Genomic DNA, 23,646 nt, shown 5'->3' on the forward strand with positions numbered 1-23,646 from the left:
TCTTGTCAACACTTGTTATTTTCCATTTTTCTGATAATAGACATCCTAATTGGAAACCCTGGTTGCACAGTGGTTAAGTGCTACAGCTGCTAACCAAGAGGTAGGCAGTTTAAATCTGCCAGGCGCTCCTTGGAAACTCTATGGCGCAGTTCTACTCTGTCCTATAGGGTCTCTATGAGTCAGAATCTCAACGGCACTGGGTTTGGAATGGGGGTGAAGTGGTTTCCCACGGTGGTTTTGATGTGTGTTTTTCTAATGACACTGCACATCTTTTCACGTGCTTATTGACATTTGCATATCCTCTTTGGAGAAATGTCTATTCAAGTCCTTTGCCAGTTTTTTAATTGGGATGGTCACCTTTTTATCATTGACCTTTACAGCTTTTTTTAATAAATGAAAAACTGGAAAATGCAGTAATACATGGCTCGCAAGTTACTCAAATCAAAAGTGGACCTGAGACAATAATCTAACATTTATTAGCCCCAGGTATAAAATTATACTGAATAAAAATATGGAACAAGAGGATACAGTTTCTTAATATAAAAATAAGAATCTAAGATTTAAGAAAATTAATTTGAAATGAAATTTCCAGGGGAGAAAAAAACACAAACGTAATACACATTAGACTATAACAATCTTTGTAAACATTACTAAAAAAATAATAAAAAGCAATGCAATTTTTCAATGATTTTTTTCCCTGTAAATTTCTACATTCAATTAGGTTTAATGATATTTTTCTTAAATAGGTTTCCAAAAACATTAATCAAAGATGTTATGATTTGATATTGTATGTGTAATTATTATTTAAAAGATTATGGAGAAAAAAGGATTTTTTTCCCCAAACTTTTTATATCTACCCACATCAAGCTTTTAAAGGTACATTTATTTCTTTACTATTTACCCTGTAGAAAGGGCAGACAGGAATTATGAATATATTTATTAGATGGTGGCAGGATAATGAGCAGAACTTATATTGTACTTACCAAGTAGACTAAAATATTAATATTAACATATTATGACACTAATATTTAGGTAGTTTGTGTATAGTGTAAAAAACTAATAAAAAGTAAAATATGTTCAATTCTCAGAAAATACAAATGGCTCTTAAATGTAAGAAACTTAACGTCACTCAGATTAGGATAAATGCAAATTAAAATTATACCAATATACTGTTTTTTACTTCTCACACTGCATAAATCAGAAGGTTGATAACAAACTAGGTTGATGAGTATGGCAGCCACAGAGGTGTCCCACTCCACTCAACTCTCCCTTCAAGAGAATCGGCTGCAAGGAGCAGAGCTGCCTGACAGTCTCCTGATGCTGCACATTTTATCTGATGTACACTCACGCCACACTTCTCCCAGCTGCTCCCAGCCACTGGCCGAGAAGGGAGGCGATACTGGACCAAGGCTACTTCTGCTCAACATGGGTTTCTCTATGGCAACATTTGGGCCTGGCCAAGACTTTCTCAGAACTCTGCTGTGGTCTGAGGCTGTTCCTATTCAACCCTTCTTCCTTCCCTCTCTCCTTTCACAGGTGTCGGACCAGCACCACAGTGACGGCTCTCCCTGCCTACTCCTGCTCTCTTCCCCTTTAACTTTCCACCAGTGTTTCCCTCAATAAATCTCTTATGCATCAAATCCCATCCTGGCATCTCTTGCTTGGAAAACCCAAATGGATGCAGTGAGAATGTGGGAATGGTACTCTTGGGTATTTCTAGGGGAATATAAATTGGTATAAACTTTATGAAACACCATTTGTCAATATCTTGTTTTGCAAAAGATCAGTCCCCATCTTCTCCCTCCCTACAATTCACCTTCCCCAGAGGAAACCACTTTCGAATTGTTCAGGTTATTCCTGTTACTTGCATTCATGTCACCAAATAAGATGCTTAGAGAGCTATTTCTAGATTTCTCAGTCCTAGGTCTTAAAAAGTGAGAATTAAGCTCTCTTTTCTCCCCATCCTCAGCATTTCTATGCACCATTTCCATCATTCCATTCTCACTAGATAGTTATCATTGTTTTGGTTTCATCGTTTTTGTTAGTTGCCGTGTCCTAAATCATGGTGACCCATGTAAAACAGAATGAAATGTTCTCCAGCCCTGGACCATTCTCATGATCTTCGATGTGTGTGAGCTCATTGTTTTGGCTATTGTGCCAATTCATTTCATTGAAAGTTTCCCTTGTTTTTGCTGACCCTCTACTTTATCAAATATGATGCCATATTTTGAGTGCCTCCCAACCTCACCTTCAGCACTATATTGGACAATGTCCTACTGCTATCCATAAGGTTTTCATAGAAATTTTTGGAAGTAGATCACCAGGCCTTTTTTCCTAGTCTTAGCTTCATTATTAGTCAGTATTTATGTTATTAAGACTATATACATTATTTATAGCTGATCCTTACAGCATACTATGATTTTCCTTTTCTGTGCTTTCCTTGACTGTCTTATCACTTGCTTAGTTTATTATGTAGTTATTGATAATTCAAGCCCCCCAAGTTCTCGGCCAATTGTCTAAACCTCCCTTTGATGCACTGAGATGAAAGCTATTCTATCAACATCATCTTAGAGAAATCTCTCTTCACTCTACCCTCATGTGAACCTTGCCAACAGTCTAGCAGTGTTCAAAATTCTAGATTGAAAACTACTGTCCTTCAGAATTTTGAAGATATTATGCCACTGCTTCCTAGCTTCACTGTTTCTGTTAAGAAGTGTGATCTTTTATATCTGACTTGTTTTCTTTTTTCTGGAAGTACGTAGCATCTCTTGTCCCCAGGGTTCTGAAACTTTCTAACAGTACATCATTTTCATCCACAATGCTGGGCACTGGGTGGACACTTTAAATCTGGAAATACGTGGCATGAGTTTTCCTTCGATGATTTCTTCCTATCATTTTTCTTTGTTATCTTTCCAGAACTCCTTTCACTCAGATACGTACCTCCTAGACTAGTCCTTTAATTTCCTTCCTTTTTTCTCTCATATTTTCCAACTCTTTATCTTTTTAGTCACCTTTCTGGGAGACTTTGTCAACATTATCTTCTAACCCTCAAACTGAGTTTTTAAATTTTGCTTTCACGTTTCCACTTTATAAGAGCTGCTTTTTTTCCTAAATGATTATTTTTATAATATTCTATTCTTAATTCATAGATGTTATATCGTCTCTTAACTCTGAAAATTGAGATTGCTAATTTTCTTTTGGTTTTCTTCTTCTAAATAGTTGGCTGCTCTTATCTGCTTGCTTGCTGGTATAGTATGAGCTTTCTCTTTCATGTTAGATTTTCCTTAGATGTTTGGCGATCTTTCATTGTTTACTCATGTTTAAGACAGGGCTCTAAGAGGCTAAATAGAAGTTCTAAGGGCTCAGATGCAGTTGGTCAAAGGTAGCCTTTAACGGACAACCCCCTGACTTCTGCCCCCATATTTTGTCTTCAGTCAGATTCCTCCGAGAAAGATTGTTCAATCACCTTCCTAGATGGTTTGAGTTTGGCTGTTAGCATTACAAAGCTGAATTAGGGATAGAATGGCGGGATGGGGATTGGGGAGAGATAATGATATTCTGTGCATTGAGCCGCCATGTCATAAAATCATGCAACGGATCATCTCCAAAGAATAAACTCTGAGTCTTCTGTTAGGATGGTGGAATACAGAAGGGATTCAGCGATCTAACTACTTCTTAAATAAATCTCAGCCAATCCTCCATTTTTCTTGATATTGCTTTCTTCCCACTTTCATAAGCTCGCATTGTCACTAATTCCCAAGTCTTTGGGAGAATTCTGCAGTGTAAACCAAAGAAACCAAAGTGCGTCTCAACTCCCCCACGCCTCGCCAACTCAAGATGTGACTTCCCCAGGTCTGAGAAGTCAATGTCTGAGCAGTCAATTACTATTCATCCGTTTTCTAGATTCCAAAATTTTGTTGCTATTGTATCTTCTTTCTTCTTTGTCAATGTGGGCTTATGTCCCACCTCCTCTTTTTTTTTTTTTTTAAATCCTTTTATTGTCATTTTAATAGGGGTTTGGAAAAGAGTAAAAGCAAACATGAGTGTTAAATCCACTATCTTTACCTGGAAGTCCTAGAACACTTTTTTGGAAAATTCTTTTATGATCTTCTAAGCAGTATAATAGCTTTGCCTTCCTTCCCTGTTCTGTGTGTCCCAGCTAAAGGCACACAATCAACAGAAAAGATGACTGAGAACAGACTGAAGTCTCTCACTCTAACACACTAAAACATTCTTACATTATAGGAATTTTAAAGAAGGTACCTGAGTCTGGTGACATGCCTCAGATTTCAACAAGCAGATACTATTGTTTTTAAGCTTCCTTTCAGTTCAATTGTTTGAAAAATGTACAGATTCCACTTTGATTCAAAATTTTAGTTTTAAGAAACCACTTCAGTTTTCAGTCAAAACATTTTCTAAAAAGAGTCTATTTCAGTTTGGTCCAGTGTTTAGTTGCTTAGTAAAGTTTAAGGTGGTGTTTGTTTCTACACAAGCATTTGCTTAATGTCCTCCACCTTCTAACCAGATTTTGTCAACCTTCAAAAGAGCTAAACTTTGGCTTCTTTTATAAAGTCATCCCTTATCAACCCAAAAAGCATCACCAAAGTGTCATCTGACTTTCCCCTCTACTTTTACAGAAAGTTGCATATGATTCATTTGTAAGTATCATACACTGCTTTGTGATAGCTCTTCTATTAACTTTTTTTAATAATTACTTAAATTTCCAGGAACTGGCATTAGTCTCCCTACCCGACAGTGAGGGCATTGGTGGTTTCCATGTCGGAGACGCAGGTTTGACTTCCAACTAGTGTACCTCGTGCACAGCCACCAGCCATCTGTCAGTGAAGGCTTTCATGTTGCTATGATATGCTGAATAGGTTTCAGCAGAGCTTCCAGACTAAAACAGATCATGAAAAAAGGCCTGGTGATCTACTTCAGAAAACCAGCCAATGAAAGCCCTATAGATCACAATGGTTCAATCCACAACTGATCACAGGGATGGTGCAGGACTGGGCAGCATTTCTTTCCGTTGTGTGTGGGGTCACCGTGAGTCTCGAGCAAACTCGACAGCAGCTAACAACATCACTTGCAGACAAAGACTGTATTTATGAGTCAGACTCGACAGCAACGGGTTGGGTTTGGTGGCACTACACAAAGAACACTCAATAGATACTTGTTCATTCACTTGACAAATATTTATTAAGCACCTACTATGCAAGTACTCTACTAGGCACAAAGTTCAGTTTTATGAACAAAGCTACGCATGTTGCTTACAGCCTAATGGGGACTTGGAGTCTAATGTTGATTTAATACCTTGTTTCAAGTCCTAGATGAATAATAAAGAACAAAGAAATGGGCATTAATAAATAAAATACATCAATGAGAAAACTGTGAAACACATTTCTAAATACATATTTAGTCACTAAGCATGACTAAGTCTGAGTAATATTTATTTTACTCACCTCCATCTTTCTTTTTAGCAATAATTCTGTTTTTCAGCCATTCTTTGGTTTCTTCTTTCACATCCTGAGCAAGTTCTATGACTACTAAAGGCGTGAAAGAAGTCTCACAAGTATCCAAAGCTGATAAGGTAACTTTCATCTTTGACAAGCTTGCTGAAAATTAAAATAAAATAAAAGGCAAAAATGGGTTATTATGGAAAAGAGAGATGTGCTATAGACCGTGCTTACACTTTCTCTACATTACACATAATTCTGACCTCCAAGATGAAGGAAATTCCCCATGATCTGGATGCCTAATACGACCTTAAAAAGGCTCAACCAATGGTTCAAAGCACACATATGAGCCAGGCCCTTACAAAGATGAAGAGAATGCCATTCTTTTCCATAAGAAGCTCAGAATACAGCAGGGGAGACATTTGGTAAATGAAGGATAACAAGGTAAAATGGTCTCACACAAGGGGAGTAGGAAAGTATTTACAAAGGTTCAGGGAAATGTAAGTGGTTAGGTACAGCTGGAGCATTAACTATGTGTGAGAGGAAGGGAGGATGGGGATGAGCTGGTATCTAACTAGAGTCCCTGATTACAAAGGAATTGGGCTTTGTCCGATATACAATGGGAGTCACCAATTATCAGCAGGGAATTGACACAGATTTCATTTTTGAGTATGGAGCTATTATAGATCACAAAGGGTCAGAATGGAGTGCAGGGGACCATAGGAGGCGAATAGAGTAGTCTAGAAAGAGCTAATAATGGTCTGAACCGTGGCAGTGGAGGGATGTGGATAGACTGGAGGTAAAATCAATAAAAGCTAACAACTAGACTGAATGATGACTAAGAAAAATAGAAAAACGTTAATGGTAATGAGTGGTCAAGTTGTAACTATATAGGACGCTCTAGAGTACCAGTAACCAGGCAGAACAACTACTGTACATCTCTCCTAAAACTAAATATTCTAACAGTGCCACATTAAGAACACAAGTTAAGACTTTAATTTCCAGGGGACAGATTAAGGAGTTCACATAAACCCTCCTGCTGAAGGCAACTAGACTATATATTTATATGTATTTATATATACACATATATATCATTTCTAAATCTGTCTGTGGGTATCAGAAAGCCAACAATGCAGTGGGGAATCATGGGGCCCATCTCCAGAAGAAACTCAGAGAAGAAGGTCAGCACTTGCAACCAGTTCCCCAAGGGCTGCCTCTGCCAATATGGGAAGAGCTGAGAGGGCGAGGAGCTAGGCAGTGCCTCTGTTGGTCACCAGGGAATAGAGGACAAAAAATAAGGAAAAGGCTCAGGTAAAATTCCCAAACTTTGATATGAGACCCTAAAAGGCTACATCCTAAAGATAAGAGTGAACCAAAAGAAGACTAGCCATGATAGGAACTAAACTCTAGGTTCATGGCATCTTAATCCTTGAAACTGGATTTTGATAATCCCAGATTGCTAGTCCTCCTAGCTGCCTGACAGAGTAAACATAGATCTTCTCTAGAGGAAGATGCCATCTTTCTGTGCCTCAAAATTTTATAAGTTTTTTATACACAAAGAATAAAATTCAAAGAAAAAGAAAAATAACCACGCACAGAAAACCAAACCAAAGCCATTGCCTTTGAGTCAATTCCACCTCATAACAACCCTATAGGCCAGAGTAGAACAGCCCCATAGGGTTTCCACGGCTGTAATCTTTACAGAAGCAGACTGCCACATCTTTCTCTCACAGAGCAGCTGGTGGGTTTGAACCACCAATCTTTTGCTTAACCACTGAACCACCATAGCTCCTACACCAAGCACATAGGGACACAAATTAATATAAATGAAAATGAAGAGAAACACCAAACAATATAAAGAAATACACAATAGATTCAAATAATGGAGTTACTTGAACAGACTTTAAAATACCTATATGTTCAAGGAACTAAAAGACAAGGTTAAGAATTTTGGCAGAGAACTGAAAATTATTTTTTAAAAATGGCAAGTCTAGAATTTAAAGATATGATTAAATTAATAACCCAAGTGAGGCTTTAACAGAAAATTAGACAAAGCTAAAGAGAAAATCAATGAACTATAAAGTAGGTCTAAAGAAAATATCAAGAATGAAGCCCTGAGAGCAAAAAGGGAAAAAATACAGAAAAGAAGGTAAGAGACAAGGAGACACAAGGATTCTCAGAAGCAGGGAAAGGAGAGATTGGGGCAAAAACAATATCTGAGGCAAGACTGACTAAGAATTTCCCAAAACTGATAAAACGTATCAAGACATAAGATTTAAGTAGCTCAATGTGCCTCAAGCAGGATAAATAAAAGGAAAACACTATAGTAAAACAGCAGAAGACCCAAGAGAGAAAATCTTAAAATCGATCAGAAAAATAAAAGCAAAATACTTTTGAAGGGAAATATTAGACTGACATCTGTAAAAACAATGGAAGCCACTGTATCTTAAAAAGTACCTTCAAAGTATTGAGAGAAAATTACAAGCAATCCAAGATTGATACAAAACTCGCTGACATCAAGTCAATTCCGACTCATAGCGACCCTATAGGACAGAGTAGAACTGTCCCATAGGGTTTCCAAGGAACAGCTGATAGATTTGAACTGTCAACCTTTTGGTTAACAGCTGAGCTCTTAACCACCAGGTATCCCAAGATTGTATACTCAGTCAAAATATGCTTCAAGAATAAAAGGGAAATAAGAACATTTTCAAATGAATAATGAGAGGATTCATCGCCAGCATACTTGCACTAAATAAAATGATAACAAAGGATTTTTTTTCCTTTTTTTTATTTTTATTGTGCTTTAAGTGAAAGTATACAGCTCACGTTATACAGGTATTATGTGACCCTAGTTGCTCTCCATGTAATGTGACTGCACACTCCTCCTTCCCACCCCAGATTTCCTGCTTCCATTCAACCGCTCCTGTCCCTTTCTGCCTTCTCACCTTGCCTCTGGACAGGAGCTGCCCATTTAGTCTCATGTATCTACTTGAACACTCTTCACGAGTATCATTTTATGTCTTACAGTCCAGTCTAATATTTTTCTGAAGAGCTGGCTTCAGGAATGTTTTTAGTTGTAGGTTAAAAGAGTTTGGGGGCCGTGTTTTCTGGGGTTCCTCCAGTCTCAGTCAGGTCATTAAGTCTGATCTTTTTAATAGAATATGCGTTCTGCACCCCCACTTTTTTCCTGCTCCATCAGGGACTCTCTGTTGTGTTCCCTGTCAGGGCAGTCATTGGTGGTAGCTGGGCACCATCTAGTTCTTCTGGTCTCAGGCTGATGGAGTCTCTGGTTTATGTGGCCCTTTCTGTCTCTAGGGCTAATATTTTTATTCTGTCTTTGGTGTTCTTCATTCTCTGATAAAGGATGTTCTTAACATAGAAGGATCACAGATAGAAACTTGGAGATGCAGGAAGGAAAGAAGAGCAATAACTCAGGTAAATATGTACGTAAAGCTAGATAAGGAATCATTGTTAAAACAATAGATGAAAGTATAACGACTTATGGGAATTAGATGTACATAGAATTAAAACACATGATAGTAAAAGCTTCTGTTCATATAAAGACACTATTTAGACAGTGAAAAGGCAACCCACAGAGACAGTCACCATACATGTATCTAACGAAGAACTCATATACAGAACACATGAAGAACTTCTATACTTTAAGGAGAAAGAGACAACCCAAAAATGGGCAAAATACTTGGACACTTCACAAAATAGCATATTCAAATGTCAATCAACACGAAAGTCATCAGGGAAGTACAAATTAAAGCTACTAGAGCAGTAAAAAGTAACGACTGACAATGCTAAATAGCAAGAATACCTTGTTGGTATAAACACTTTGGAAAGCTGTTGGTGGTTTCTACTAAAGCTGAATGTATGCAGACCCTACGACCAGCAATTCTACTCTAGGTATATAACCAACAGAAATGCAAACAGGTGTCCTCTACAACATAGGTGCCCTTGCTCTAGTTGTAACAGCCCAAAATTGGGAATCACCCACATGCCCATGACGAGATGGATAAATTGTGGTATAGTCACACAATGTTACACCATACAGCAACGATAATGAACTACAGATATATGCAACCATGTGGATGAAATTCCATAACTACCTTATTAAGAGGGTCCAGGCACAAAAGAATACAGACTGTATGGTTTCCATTTATCGTATTTTTACACAAATAACGCATGTGTTACATGTTTTTGTGCTGTAAAAAAAAGCTAACATAGCCCACTTAAAAAATACCTTGCAGGGGGTAGCTGCCTTTGGGGGGGGGGAGGGACTTGTAGCACGTATTTGCATAAAATACAGTATACAATTCAAAAACAGGCAAAACTAGACCAGTCTTAGAAGTCAGGCCAGTGCTTGCTTCCATGTGGGTAGCAGGGGAGGAGTGGTCATTGCGAGGGGCCATAAGGAAACTTCTAGGGTGCTGACAATGTTTCATTTTTTGGTCTAGACATTGGTTATAAGGAAATTCACTTTTGTAATAACTGAGCCATTTGTTACCTTTATCTTCTGTACATTTCTCAATATGTGTATTATACAATTCTGTTTTTAAAAAAAGGTTTGTTTTGTTTTTTAAAGAAAAGAATACAAGCCAGACTTTTTGATTTTTACGACAGAATACGATCTGGTATCTGGAATTTACCAATCTTCTTCTCAGTGAGCAGAGAATATTTGCAATATATGAACGCTTCCACCCCCTTTTAACTTTAATTCTCCTTTATTGAATGCCCACTGTGTCTAAGACACTGTTAGGTACCTGCATAAATGACACTATTTAATCCTCATAACATGATTTACATGAAAAAATAGAGGAAAATAAAAAAAAAGAAGTTTAAGTAACTTTGCTAAACTCACAATAAACCAAGAAAAAATAATTTTCCATAAGGAGCTTGAAACTAGAGGAAGCACAAACAGTTATTCCACACGCTTTTTCCTACTAAATAAAATCTTAATTTTGAATTGTCTACCATAGAACGCTTATCGAAGGTAAGCTAAAACAGAGAACAAGATTAAACGACAAAGTAAAGCCAGATTACAGAATCTCCTGGCTTAAAGCAAAATTAATGCATCAAAAATAAGTAAAACTCAGCTAAAAACAAATATGTTTTTGTTTTATATATGTAACAAAAGATACTGAGCAGCTAAAAAGAAAACCTCGAGTCACAATGTAAAAATTCACAACCAGGGAAAGGAGTAGAAAGTCCCAGAACCAATGCCACAAGCTCCCTCTCCTCCTCAGTCACCCAGTCCAGGCTAAAAAAGTAAGCAATTTACCAAAAAGGGGGAATAAACCAGGTTAGCCTCAGGGTTCTCCATAGAAATAGGTAATACAGAAGCAATGCCTAAGAAGTCCTGAGGGAAGGAAAATTATTCACATCAAGTTGCCATTCAAGTCCAGATGGAAGAGAGAGGAATTCTGAAGGCTGAAGAAACACAGGGAATGTCCTTGTTGGGCAAACTAGTTGATAACCCCACCCAGAGGGAAATGAAGATGTCATCACAAAAGGACAAGAAGTGAGCACTGAATTCAAGTACACACAGAACGGTAGGCTGTACGGTTAGAAAGCAAATGTTGTAAAACTTAACAAAATAAAGCTAATATAAAAAGTCAGAGGAAGCGTAAAGTATACAAGTACAATTTTCTCATCTTTCACAGAACTTATTCAATCACCTAAATTTGGGAAGTCAACAAATACAAGATTAAGGATACTGGAGAGTTATAAATGTCACTATAAGAACTAAAAAGTGAAATAAACTTTCCAAATTTCCAGAAGGAAAATACGCACAAAATAAATCAACTGGCATAACAAAAGACAGAAAATAAACCGTTCGAAACAGAAAATGAACATAAAATAATGGAATTAAGAGTAACCATATCTGGTAAATACAAATGGAGTAATCTAACTTATTGAGATAAATAGACTCAAAGAGAGAGGCCAAGTACTCAGCTAACAAATCCTTTTAAGAAGGGGAGGGCACAAGGATAATTTGCTTCTGTCTATAAAGTGGCACATTTTCTATTGTTTTTGGGTACCATCAAGTCAATTCTGAATCATAGCAACTCCATGTGACAGAGTAGAACTGCCACATTGAGTTTTTTAGGCTCTAATTTTTTAATCTTTACAGAAGCAGATCGGCAGGTCTTTCTACACAGAGATGCTGGGGGGGCTCAAACTCCCAACCTTTCAGTTAACAGCCAAGAGCTTCACCTTTACACCACCGAGGCTCCTTTTTCTATTATTAGATAACTTTTGATTCAAGGGATTATTTTAGCCTTGACTAGCAGGATTCTCACAACTAAATTTTATGCTTAAATGCAGTAACTTTATGTCTTCAATATACAGCATTGGTACTAATTTGTGGTGGGCACTGCTGATCTTATTGATTTTTAACAGCTATCCACCTGTCCCCTTCCTTCCTCCCTTCCTTCCTTCCTCCTTCCCTTTATATTTTTTTTTATCACGCCTTAGGTGAAAGTTTACAAAGCAAATTAGTTTCTCATTAAACAGTTAATAAACAAATTGTATTGTGACATTGGTTACCAATCCCACAATGTGGCAGCACTCTCCCCTTCTCCACCCTGGGTTCCCTGGTTCCATTTGTCCAGTTTTCCTGTCTCTTCCTACCTTCTCATCTTCACTTTTGGGCTAGATGCCCAACGGTCTCCTACACATGAAGTGAACTACGAAGCACGTTCCTCACGTGTGTTATTGTTCTCTATAGACCTGTCTAATCTTTGGCCAAAGGGTGAACCTCAAGAATGCCTTACATAAGAAGAAGACAAAGGGAAAAAATTATTCAAAATTGTTATAATGCAGAAATTAGTCCAAAATGATCAAAAGTAAAAATTTAAGTAAGTCTAGAAATATCTGCTCTAACACAGGAATAATGGATGTTGTTGTTTCTGTTAGGTGCCCTTCAGTTGGTTCCAACTCATAACGGCCCTATGTACAACAGAATGAAACACTGCCCAGTCCTGCGCCACCCTCACAATCATCATTATGCTTGAACCCACTGTTGCAGCCGCCGTGTCAATTCACCTCATTGAGAGTCTTCCCCTATTTCCCTGACCCTCTTCTTTACCAAGCATGATGTCCTTCCCCAGGGACTGGTCCCTCCTGATAACATGCCCAAAGTACATGAGATGAAGTCTTGCCACCCTTGCTTCTAAGGAGCTTTCTGGCTGTACTTCTTCCAAGACAAGTTTGTTTGCTCTTCTGGTAGTCCATGGTATATTCAGTATTCTTCACCAATATCATAATTCAAATGCACCAATTCTTCTTTGGTCTTCCTTCCTTATTCACTTTTCAGTTTTCACAAATATATGAGGCAAGTGAAAATATCATGGCTTATGTCAGGCACACCTTAGTCTTCAAAGTGACACCTTCGCTTTTTTAACACTTTAAAGAAGTCTTTTGCAGCAGATTTGCCCAATGCACCACGTCGTTTGTTTTCTTGACTGCCGCTTCCATGGACGTTGACTGTGGATCCACATAAAATGAGATCCTTGTCAGCTTCAATCTTTTCTCCATGATGTTGCTTACTGGCCCAGTTGTAAGGATTTTACTTTCTTTATGTTGAGGTGTAATCCATACTAAAGGCTGTAATCTTTGATCTTTATCAGTGTTTTAAGTCCTCTTCACTTTCAGCAAGCAACATTGTGTCATCTGTATATCACAGGTTGTTAAGAGTCTTCCTCCAATCCAGAGGTCACTTGCTTCTTCACATAGTCCAGTTTCTTGAGATTATTTGCTCAGCATATGGATTAAATAAGTATGGTGAAAGGATATAATCTGGATGCACACCTTTCCTGATTTTAAACCACACAGTATCCCCATGTTGTGTTCAAACCACTGCCTCTCAGTCTATGTACTGGTCCTGAGTCAGCACAACATATGGAAGACGACCGGCATGGAGCTTGTGAGGGTGCCTCGTAGGGGGAGGGCACAGCCAACAAACAAACGCAGAAGATGTACATTATTTGCATAAAAGTACAGTATTAATAATTCATTTAAGGCATAATTAATAAGTAGTCCTTGCCCATAGACACATTGCATTGGGCAAATCTGCTCCAAAGGACCTTTTCAAAGTGTTGAAGAGCAAAGATGTCACCTTGAAGACTAAGGTGCACCTGACCCAAGCCATGATATTTTCAATCGCATCATATGCATGTGAAAGCTGGACACTGAATAAGGAAGACCGAAGAAGAATTGACACCTTTGAATTGTGGTGTTGGCAAAGAATATTGAATATACAAAAAAAAACGAACAAATCTGTCTTGGAAGAAGTGGGGCCAGAATGCTCCTTAGAGGCAAAGATGGCGAGACTGCATCTTACATACTTCGGACGTGATGTCAGGAGGGATCAGTCCCTGGAGAAGGACTTCATGCTTAGCAGAGTACAGGGTCAGCGGAAAAAAGGAAGACCTTCAACGAGGTGGATTGACACAGTGGCTGCAACAATGAGCTCAAGCATAACGACTGTAAGGATGGCGCAGGACTGGGCAGTGTTTCGTTCTGTTGTGCATAGGGTCGCTATGAGTCAGAACCGACTCGACGGCACCTAACAACAACCACAACCCTGCCCATTTATAAAAATTAAAGCCTGTGAAATCGTATTCTTGCTCAAATGAATCCAAAATCAGCCTGCATTTTAGGATCAGTTCTCAGACTATCAGGAGGATCTTCAAGGCCTTGTCTAGGGTTTCTAATTCTCGTTCTCTACTCAATTCTTTTTTCTTGGTTGCTGTAGAAAAGACTGTCTCTGAGATTCGTTGTCCCCTGCTTTGCCTGAGCACATGGCTAAACTATAATTTTCCAGCTGCTGGAGCTCGGTATGGACATGTGACTAAGTTCTACCCAATGGCATATGAGCTGAAGTAGTAAGTACATGCCAAGCCCAAGCCAAGGCTTTTAAGGGGAGTGGTTATGCCTCCTCCATGTTTTCTCTCCCCTTCCACAGGTCCCTGGGGATAATGGAACACAAGATGGAAAAGCACAGGTCCCTGAACCAGAGTGGAGTCGAGCTGTTCACCCATCAGCAACGCCTGCCTTGGAAGAAAGGGGAAATACCTTACAGTTGAGACTATTATACATGTGGGGGTCTAAGTGATATACAGCTTAACTTACTCTGATTAATACAATCCCTTTGTCTTGGTTTGTTTCAGTGTTTGGGCTTATGTATAAGTATGCATTTTATTACAAGCTGTCTGAAATCCTATTAGAGTGTAATGATTAAGAAGGGCTTGACCTGTACATATGATGGACCTAAATTCAAATTCAACTCCTGGCCTTTTTAGTTGTGTGGCCTCAGGCAATTTGTAGGGTAAAAACAATGAAAGACACCACACTGGATTGGTTTGAGATTGAAATAACACATATACTGCACTCAGCACAACAGCTTGCCACTGCATACAAAAAAAAAAAAAAAAATGGTAACATTTCTATTATTGGCTAGTATAAATCAGGAGATACCAACGTTTCGGTCTCAATAGACCCTAAACTAAGTCCATTAACTTCTTCCCAATATCAGCTTCCCTTTCCAGGTTCTTTAATTTTTTTCAAGGATATCATCTTAATCCCTTTACCAAGCTTGAAAAATATTGCAGTCAACTTGGAGACCTAAAAATGGAGTCAGTCGCTAAGACAGAATGCTCTCACTCTAAAACGTTTCTCATGTGACTCTCTAACCCAGTGGTTCTCAACCAGGTGCAAGTTTCAGACTTTGGTTTTATATTTTCTAACTTTGTACATATAGGGTCGCTATGAGTCGGCAATGGTTTTGGGTAACTTTGTACATGATATAAGTTTTAATGACTCCAAAGGACAAGTAGAAATCAATTCATGGAAACAATCACAAACAAGGTGATTAACACTGTATAGCATCTTTCCTTTAGGGGAAATCACGATCTTGCAGCAATCTAATCAAGCAGATCCAGGTTGTCTGGCTTGCACGAAGCAGCACTGCTTTTCTTGAACAGAGCGTATGTTTTGTTTGGGGTCAATACAGGCAGTATAAATCAATGCTGGATTCAAAGTATACTACAAAGGCATCTGGAATGCTATTTAAAGACACTGGCCAACAAGAGTCATCACGGTAGGCTCTATGAAGGAAACAAGATCATGATAGGCTTGGTACTTACCTCCAAATAGCTAATAGCATGGTCAGGAATTTTACAGAACTTAGAGGATGATAACACATAGCAATTAGAGCCATGCTAACTCAGAACACTGAAAGTTTTGCATCAAGCAAAGGGAGAATCGTGTTCCACACAGGGGAACAACATATGTAAAATCAAGGAAGCAAGAACAAAGGCAACATAAGAGAAGAACAATAAAAAGACTGGCTGACTAAAGCTGAGGGGCTATGTTTTGTAAGCTGTGGCTATTTAAAGATAACAAATGCTGTAGTTTACATCTGACCTGATGGCCAATAAGTAGGTTTCTGAGCAGAGGATTATCAATGTGCCAGGGGGATATGAACCCCAATAGGTAAATCTAGGGGGTGAGAAGATGGGTGTTATCCACGGTATTCTTTCAACTTTCCTGAAGGTCTGAAATTTTTCATAATAAAAAGTTGGGAAAATATTGCTCTACAGTGGGATATGGAGGTTTAGCATCAAAATGACAACACTAGCTAACATTTGCTGAGGACTTAGGCATGCAAGACACTGTGCTACACACTCTTACCTGAAATAACTCATTTAATCCTCACACCAACCCCAACAAGAAGAAACTTTAATGCTTCCATTTTACAGTAGAGAGAAGTGAAGTGAAGGATGTCAAACAGCTCATCCAATATCCCACAGTAACAAGCTGGGGAGCTGGGATTCCAAACCAGGCAGTCTGATGCCAGAGCTCACACCCTTAACTGTGTGTGTGTGTGTGTGCGCGCGCGCGTGTGTGTGTGTGTGTGTGTGTGTGTGTACACAGATATCAGTCTACGGGATGTGTGTGTGTGTACACACAGATATCGGTCTATGAGGTATGTGCATATGTGTGTGCATCTTAATAAAAATTGCATCAATGATTAGTCAAACAGTCTTGAACTATTTGATAACCAAATCACTATCTCTCCAAAGTGCTATTTCTAGGTAGGATTTAAGATGATTTTTATATTCTTCTTTACTTAAATTTTAATGAACAGGTACTTTTTACAATCAGAAAAAAAAAGTGGTTTCTGTATTTTTTTAAATAGTAGAGTCCCACATCTACAGCAGTAAATATAAAATAAACACTTTAATAAAGATCAAATTATACTTTTATACAAGATAATATTTTGCTTTATTCCCCAGTTAAAAACACACCAACTTTGTATAAAAGCAGCTGCCTAGCTTTAAAGATTGTTTTGTTTTGAGGAAAGGTTAACTAACAGTAAAACGCCTTCTGTCCAAGACTTGAGCACATTGACTCCTTTCAGCTCCTGTGCAGAAGGAGACTGCCAAAGGCATCATAGGGACTGGATGATGAATTTTTAGAGCAGAAGGAGCCGTAGGCGTCAGCTAGTCCCATGACCTCACTGTATTATGTTAATAGGTCCCAAAGTCACACAATCAGTGTGGTGGAGATAGGTCTGGAAGGCAGCACGCTTTCAAGGACATTGACACCACGCCATCTGAAGACATCTTTTTTCATTTTGTGAACTTACCAGCCAAAGATGTTAAAGTTGGTTTTATAGTCTCATCATAAGAAATCACAGTGGTCTTGCCACAGCTATGTAGCTGCAGGCTCTAGCTCAGAAACAATCTAATAGACTACCACCATGAGTGCCAGTGTTACTTGGATTCCACTTTAAGCAACGCCAACCATGTAGGATTGTTACCAGGTGGAAACCCCAGGTCCTCACTCAGCATGACTCATACCAGCCAATAAGCGAGAGGCCAAGATGAGAGAACAAGAAAGGCACTGTTATTTCATTGAACAAGGAAATGGAGCAGCCGGAGCTGTTGCTGCCAAGACTGTTCACCAAGGGTGGGCAGGCAGGTTACTTTTAAATGGGTTTGCAAGTAGGGAGTTCATACAAGCTATGTCAGCAACATTCTTAATCATGCTACATAGGCGCAATGGGGTTTACATGTAACCTCCAAGAAAAAGCAGGATTCAAATGCAAAGCTCATGGTGGGGGTCTCAGAATGGGGCGTGGGAAGCCCAGCAGAGGAACAGATTTTCCAATGTAGGGGAGGAAGCCAGGTAAAGAATACAGCACTGTGGGGGTTGTGTCTCTGGATGGGGGAAGACTGCCTGCAAAACTTTCTTAGTGGATGTTGACAAGTCTTGGCCCCTTTAAGGCTCTAGTACATAACAACTTCTTGTTGGTTTCAACACAGCCAGGTGATAGCCTTGCAAGGACTAAGTGCTCCACATGTGCTTGTTTTCAGCTGTTGTGCCCGTGTGTCATCCATTGGACCTCAGTGTATTTACAGGCTGTGTGCCTAAAAGGCAGGACCCACTCTTCTTCCTGTTCCTGAATGCTAACCCCACCCAGGGGTGCCTTCTTCCTTGGGGAATTTCTGTCCCCATATGGTACTCCCACCGGAGTGTGTCCTCTCCTTAGGGGATTCCCATCTCTGCAGAGTATCACCTCTGGGGATCCTCTCTCCTTGGGGGATTCCTGCCTGTGGAACAAAGAACTTGGTTTGGCCCTTTGACTCTGGTTTCTGCAATAACCAGAGCATTCAAGACGTCTGCCTTCGTTTTCCAAAGTAGTCCCGGCAAGTAGGGGCTACACAGACCCCACACCTGGCAACCAATTTTAGGAAGGGAGGGGGATCTAATGCAGTCATGCATATTCACTGAGTGGATCGATCATAACTATGTATTAAGACCCAAGCCATGCATACTCATTAAGATCCCAATGACTAGGGGATGAGGACCTTGGAGTGCTCTCTTTGGGGCCTCTTGGAATGGTGAGAACATCCATGCACGGGAGAGGGAGTAGCAAGTCCCTGGGGTTAACAGTGGTCCTGTACTGGGAACTCTCCCAGACCTTGCCTGAGGCATCTCTTCACTCATCTCCTCTCTGGTTATAATAAATGAGTAAAGTAAGTATAAAAACCAAACCTGCTGCCACTGAGATTTTGACTCATAGCCATCCTATAGGACAGAGCAGAACTGCCCCATAGGGTTTCCAAAGAGTGACTGCTGGATTCAAACTGCTGACCTTTTGGTTAGTGGGCAAGCTCCCAATCATTTTTCATGAGTTCTGTGAGTCATTCCAGTGAATTACTGACCCACGGGGAGCAGTAAGAACCAGCAGAGAGTCTGGTGTGGGCTGGAACCAGCAGCGAGTTTGGCATTGGCTGGAAGGAGAGTCCTAACTTCTGGAGACCGAACTCTGGGTTGTTACGGTCAGAGAAAGTGCCACATGGGTGGCTGGTGTCAGAATGATGAGGTGGGGATATGAGTTATTTTCACATTTTGGAAATCAGCCTTATGTCGGCTATTACTCATATACTGCTCCTCTTTGCTCTGTACACATCAGGGCGTGGGGAAGGCGGACTTTCAATCCTTGCAGTTCATTGGCCAGTGGAATCCAGGCCTGCTGTAGTCTCACTTCTCCCATAGGCTGGCCTGATGGCCTGAATATCAAGTGTAGGGTATAAGGTGAGGCAAATAAGAAGCCTCGTGGCAGCCTTGGCCTAAACTAAGGTCTCTAATTCACTTTTACTGTTGTTTTTGTTGGTAGGTGCCATCGAGTCGGTTCCAACTTATAGCGACCCTACATACAACAGAACGAAACACTGACCAGGCCTATGCCATCTTCACAATCATTGTTATGCTTAGGTCCATTGTTGCAGCCACTATATCAATCCATCTTATTGAGGATCTTCCTCTTTTTCACTGACCCTCTACTTTACCAAGCATGATGTCCTTCTCCAGGGACTGATCCCCTCTGACAACACGTCCAAAGTATGTGAGACATAGTCTTGCCATTCTTGCTTCTAAGAAGCATTCTGGTTGTACTTCTTCCAAGACAAGATTTGTTCATTCTTTTGGCAATCCATGGTATATTCATTTTTATCAGACAGTCTTAATGGGAGCTTGCTCCATCATTATCATACACAGGAAACTAGTATGTGGGACCAAAATACCAGACATGAAGGAACATGAAGGCTTTGGGTGTGGCTGCAGATGGAGGTCTTGTTTCAGCTGAAGCACCTAAAAACAAGCAATGGTTCAACTTACAGGATTCTTGGGCACTGGAGGGTGGAATGATTCTGCTACTACAGCCAATTTCCCCGTTCTATTAGGAATGTCAGCCAGGACAGCAGCCTGGGGATGACTACAAGGCATGGAGCAGCCAGGTTCCAACCAGGCCCCAGGGCACAAGATCAGCAGATAGTACCAGTATTATTTGCCACTGAGTTGATGCCAACTCATGGCTACCCTATGTGTGTTAGAGTAGAGCTGTGCTCCGTCAGGTTTTCAAGGCTGATTTTTCAGAAGCAGATCACCAGACTTTTCTTCTATGACACCTCTGAGTGGACTCAAACCTCCAACCTTTTGGTTAGCAGCTGACTGCATTAACTGCACTACACAGGGACTCCAATAAGTAGATAAAATCAAAAACCCGTGCCATAGAGTTAATTCTGACTCACAGCAACCCTATAGGCACGGTAGAATTGCCCCAAAGGGTTCCCAAGGAGCAGCTGCTAGATTCAAACCACTGACCTTTTGGTTAGCAGCCAAGCTCTTAACCACTGTGCCACTAGGGCTCCATTCTAGGCGTTACCAGGCTGAAATGGACTGGAATTGGCCATTTTTAATTGGGCATATGGTATACCACACTGGAAATGACAAACTGAAGAGGAATGGTGTCACATTCATTGTCAAAAAGAAGATTTCAAGATCTATGCTGAAATACAACACTGTCAGTGATAGGATATATCCATACATCTATAAGAAAGGCCAGTTAACATGACATTATTCAAACTTACGCACCAACCACTAATGCCAAAGATGAAAAAATTGAAGATTTTTACAAACTTTCTGCAATTTGAAATTGATCAAACATGCAATCAAGATGTGTTGATAATTACTGGTCATTGGAATGTGAAAGCTGGAAACAAAGAAGAATAATCACTAGTTGGAAAACATGGCTTTAGTGACAGAAATGATGCCAAAGATCACATGACAGAATTTTGCAACACCAATGACTTCTTCACTGCAAATACCTTTTTTTCAACAACGTAATCAGTGACTATAAAAGCGGGCCTAGCTGGATGGAATATACAGGAAAACAAGTCAACTACACATATGAAAAGAGAGGATGGAAAGGCTCGATATCATCAGTCAGAGCAAAGCCAGGGGCCGACTGCAGAACAGACCAGCAATTGCACATATGCAAGTTCAAGTTGAAGCTGAAGAAAATTAAAACCAGTCCACAAAAGCCAAAGTACAACCTTGAATATATTCCACCTGAATGGAGAGACCATCTCGAGAATAGATTTGATGCACTGAACACTAAGGACCAAAGACCAGATGAGTTGTGGAATTACATCAAGGATATCATACATGAACAAAGCAAAAGGTCACTAAAAAGATAAGAAACAAAGAAAAGACCAAAATGGATGTCAGAAGAGACTCTGAAACTTACTCTTGAATGTAGAGTGGCGAAAACAAACAGAAGAAATAATAACATCAAAGAGCTGAACAGAAGATTTCAAACAGTGGCTTGAGAAGATGAAGTAAAGAATTAGAATGAAATGTGTAAAAACCTATAGTTAGAAAATTGAAAGGGAAAAATACGCTTGGCATTTCTCAAGCTGAAAGAGCTAAAGAAACAGTGAAGCCCTGGGTTGCAATACTGAAGGATTCTATGGGGAAAAACAATAATAACAAATTATGGATAACATTGCAAAGAATGGGACTTCCAGAACACCTAATTGTGCTCATACGGAACCTACACATAGATCAAGAGTCAGTCATTCGAACAAAACAAGGGGATACTGCATGGTTTAAAGTCAGGAAAGGTGTGCATCGGGTTGTATTCTTTCACCATACCTATTCAATCTGTATGCTGAGCACATGATCTGAGAAGCTGGACCATATGAAGAAGAACGGGGCATCAGGATTGGAGGAAAACTCATTAACAACCTGCGTTATGCAGAGGACACAACCTTGTTTGCTGAAAGTGAAGAGGACCTGAAGCACTTACTGATAAAGATCAAAGACCACAACCTTCAGTATGGATTATACCACAACATAAAACAAAAATCCTCACAACTGGACCAATAAGCAACATCATGATAAACAGAGAAAAGACTGAAGTTGTCAAGGATTTTGTTTTACTTGAATCCACAATCAACACTCACAGAAGGAGCAGTCAAGAAATCAAAAGACACGTTGCATTGGGCAAATCTGCTGCAAAAGACCTCTTTAAAGAGTTGAAAAGCAAAGATGTCACCTTGAAGACTAAGGTGCACCTGACCCAAGCCGTGGTATTTTCAATCGCTTTACACGCATGTGAAAGCTGGACAATGAATAACAAAGACCAAAGAAGAATTGATGCCTTTGAATTGTGGTGTTGGAGAAGAGTACTGAATATAGCACGGAAGGCCAAAAGGACGAACAAACCTGTCTTGGAAGAAGTACCACCAGGGTGCTCCTTTGAAGCAAGGATGGCGAGACTATGTCTCAAATACTTCGGACATGTTATCAGGAGGGATCAGTCCCTGGAAAAGGACGTCATGCTTGGTAAAGGAGAAGGTCAGCGAAAAAGAGGAAGACCCTCAATGAGATGGATTGACACAGTGGCTGCAACAATGGGCTCAAGCATAACAACGACTGTGAGGATAGTGCAAGACCAAGCAGTGTTTCCTTTTTGTTGCATATAGGGTCGCTATGAAACGGCACCTAACAACAACAACAGGGGCAAAAAAACGAATGATGCAGGAAGCATCAAAAGAAGATGGAAGGAATACACAAAGTCCCTGTAACAAAAAGGGTTGGTCGATGTTCAACCACTACAGGAGGTAGCCTATGATCAAGAATCAGTGGTACTGAAGGAAGAAGTGCACTGAAGGCACAGGCAACAAGGCTCCAGGAACTGATGGAATATCAACTGAGATATCTCAACAGATGGATGTAACACTGGAAGTGCTCACCCATTTATGCCAAGAAATTTGGAAGACAGCTACCTGGCCAACCACCTGGAAGAGATCCACATTCATACCCATTCCAAAGAAAGGTGATATAACAGAATGGGGACATTATCGAACAATACCATTAATATCATATCAATATTATGCTAAAGATAATTCAAAAACGGTTGCAGCAGTACATCAACAGGGAACTGCCAGAAATTCAAGCTGGATTTAGAAGAGGATGTGGAATGAGGGATATCATTGCTGATGTCAGATGGGTCTTACTTAGTGAAAGCAGAGAATACCAGAAAGATGTTTACCTGTGTTTTATTGACTATGCAAAGGCATTCAACTGTATGGACCATAACAATTTATGGATAACATTGCAAAGAATGGGAATTCCAGGACACTTGTGTTCATGAGGAACCTGTACATAGACCAAGAGGCAGTGGTCTGAACACGATAAGGGGATACTATGTGGTTTAAAATCAGGAAAGGTGTGCATCAGCACTGTATTCTTTCACCATACTTATCAATTTGTATGCTAAGAAAATAATCCAAGAAGCTGGACTATATGAAGAACGTGGCATCAGGACTGGAGGAAGACTCATTAACAACCTGCAATATGCAGATGACACTACCTTGCTTGCTGAAAGTGAAGAGGACTTGAAGCACTTATTGATAAAGAGCAAAGACTACAACCTTCAGTATGGATTACACCTGAACATAAAGAAAACGAAAATTCTCACAACTGGACCAATAAGCAACATCATGGTAAACAGAGGGAATACTGAAGTTATCAATGATTTCATTTGACTTTGATCCACAATCAGCTCCCATGAAAGCAGCAATCAAGAAATCAAAAGACGTATAGCATTGGACAAATCTGCTGTAAAAGATCTCTTCAAAGTATTAAAAAGCAAAGATATCACTTTGAGGACTAAGGTGCACCTGACCCAACGTCATGGTATTTTCAATTGCCTCATGTTCAGGCAAAAGCTGGACAATAAATAAAGAAGACCAAAGAATTGACGCATTTGAATTATGGTGTTGATGAAGAATACTGAATATACCATTGACTGCCAGAAAAAAAA

General features: G+C 39.7%; 1 protein-coding gene across 3 annotated transcripts in view; it reads right to left on the reverse strand.

Moving 5' to 3' along the window:
* ANO10 (anoctamin 10) overlaps positions 1 to 23,646 on the reverse strand; it is a 230,588-nt gene that overhangs the window by 204,044 nt on the left and 2,898 nt on the right. For all 3 annotated transcript variants that reach the window (XM_049863252.1, XM_049863253.1, XM_049863250.1), the window contains exon 2: positions 5,463 to 5,615. In XM_049863252.1, the coding sequence (XP_049719209.1) occupies positions 5,463 to 5,601 (139 nt within the window). In that variant the 5' untranslated portion in view covers positions 5,602 to 5,615. The remainder of the gene's footprint in view (positions 1 to 5,462; positions 5,616 to 23,646) is intronic.

This window comes from Elephas maximus, chromosome 20, assembly GCF_024166365.1.
Source record: "Elephas maximus indicus isolate mEleMax1 chromosome 20, mEleMax1 primary haplotype, whole genome shotgun sequence".
Classification (NCBI taxonomy): domain Eukaryota; kingdom Metazoa; phylum Chordata; class Mammalia; order Proboscidea; family Elephantidae; genus Elephas; species Elephas maximus.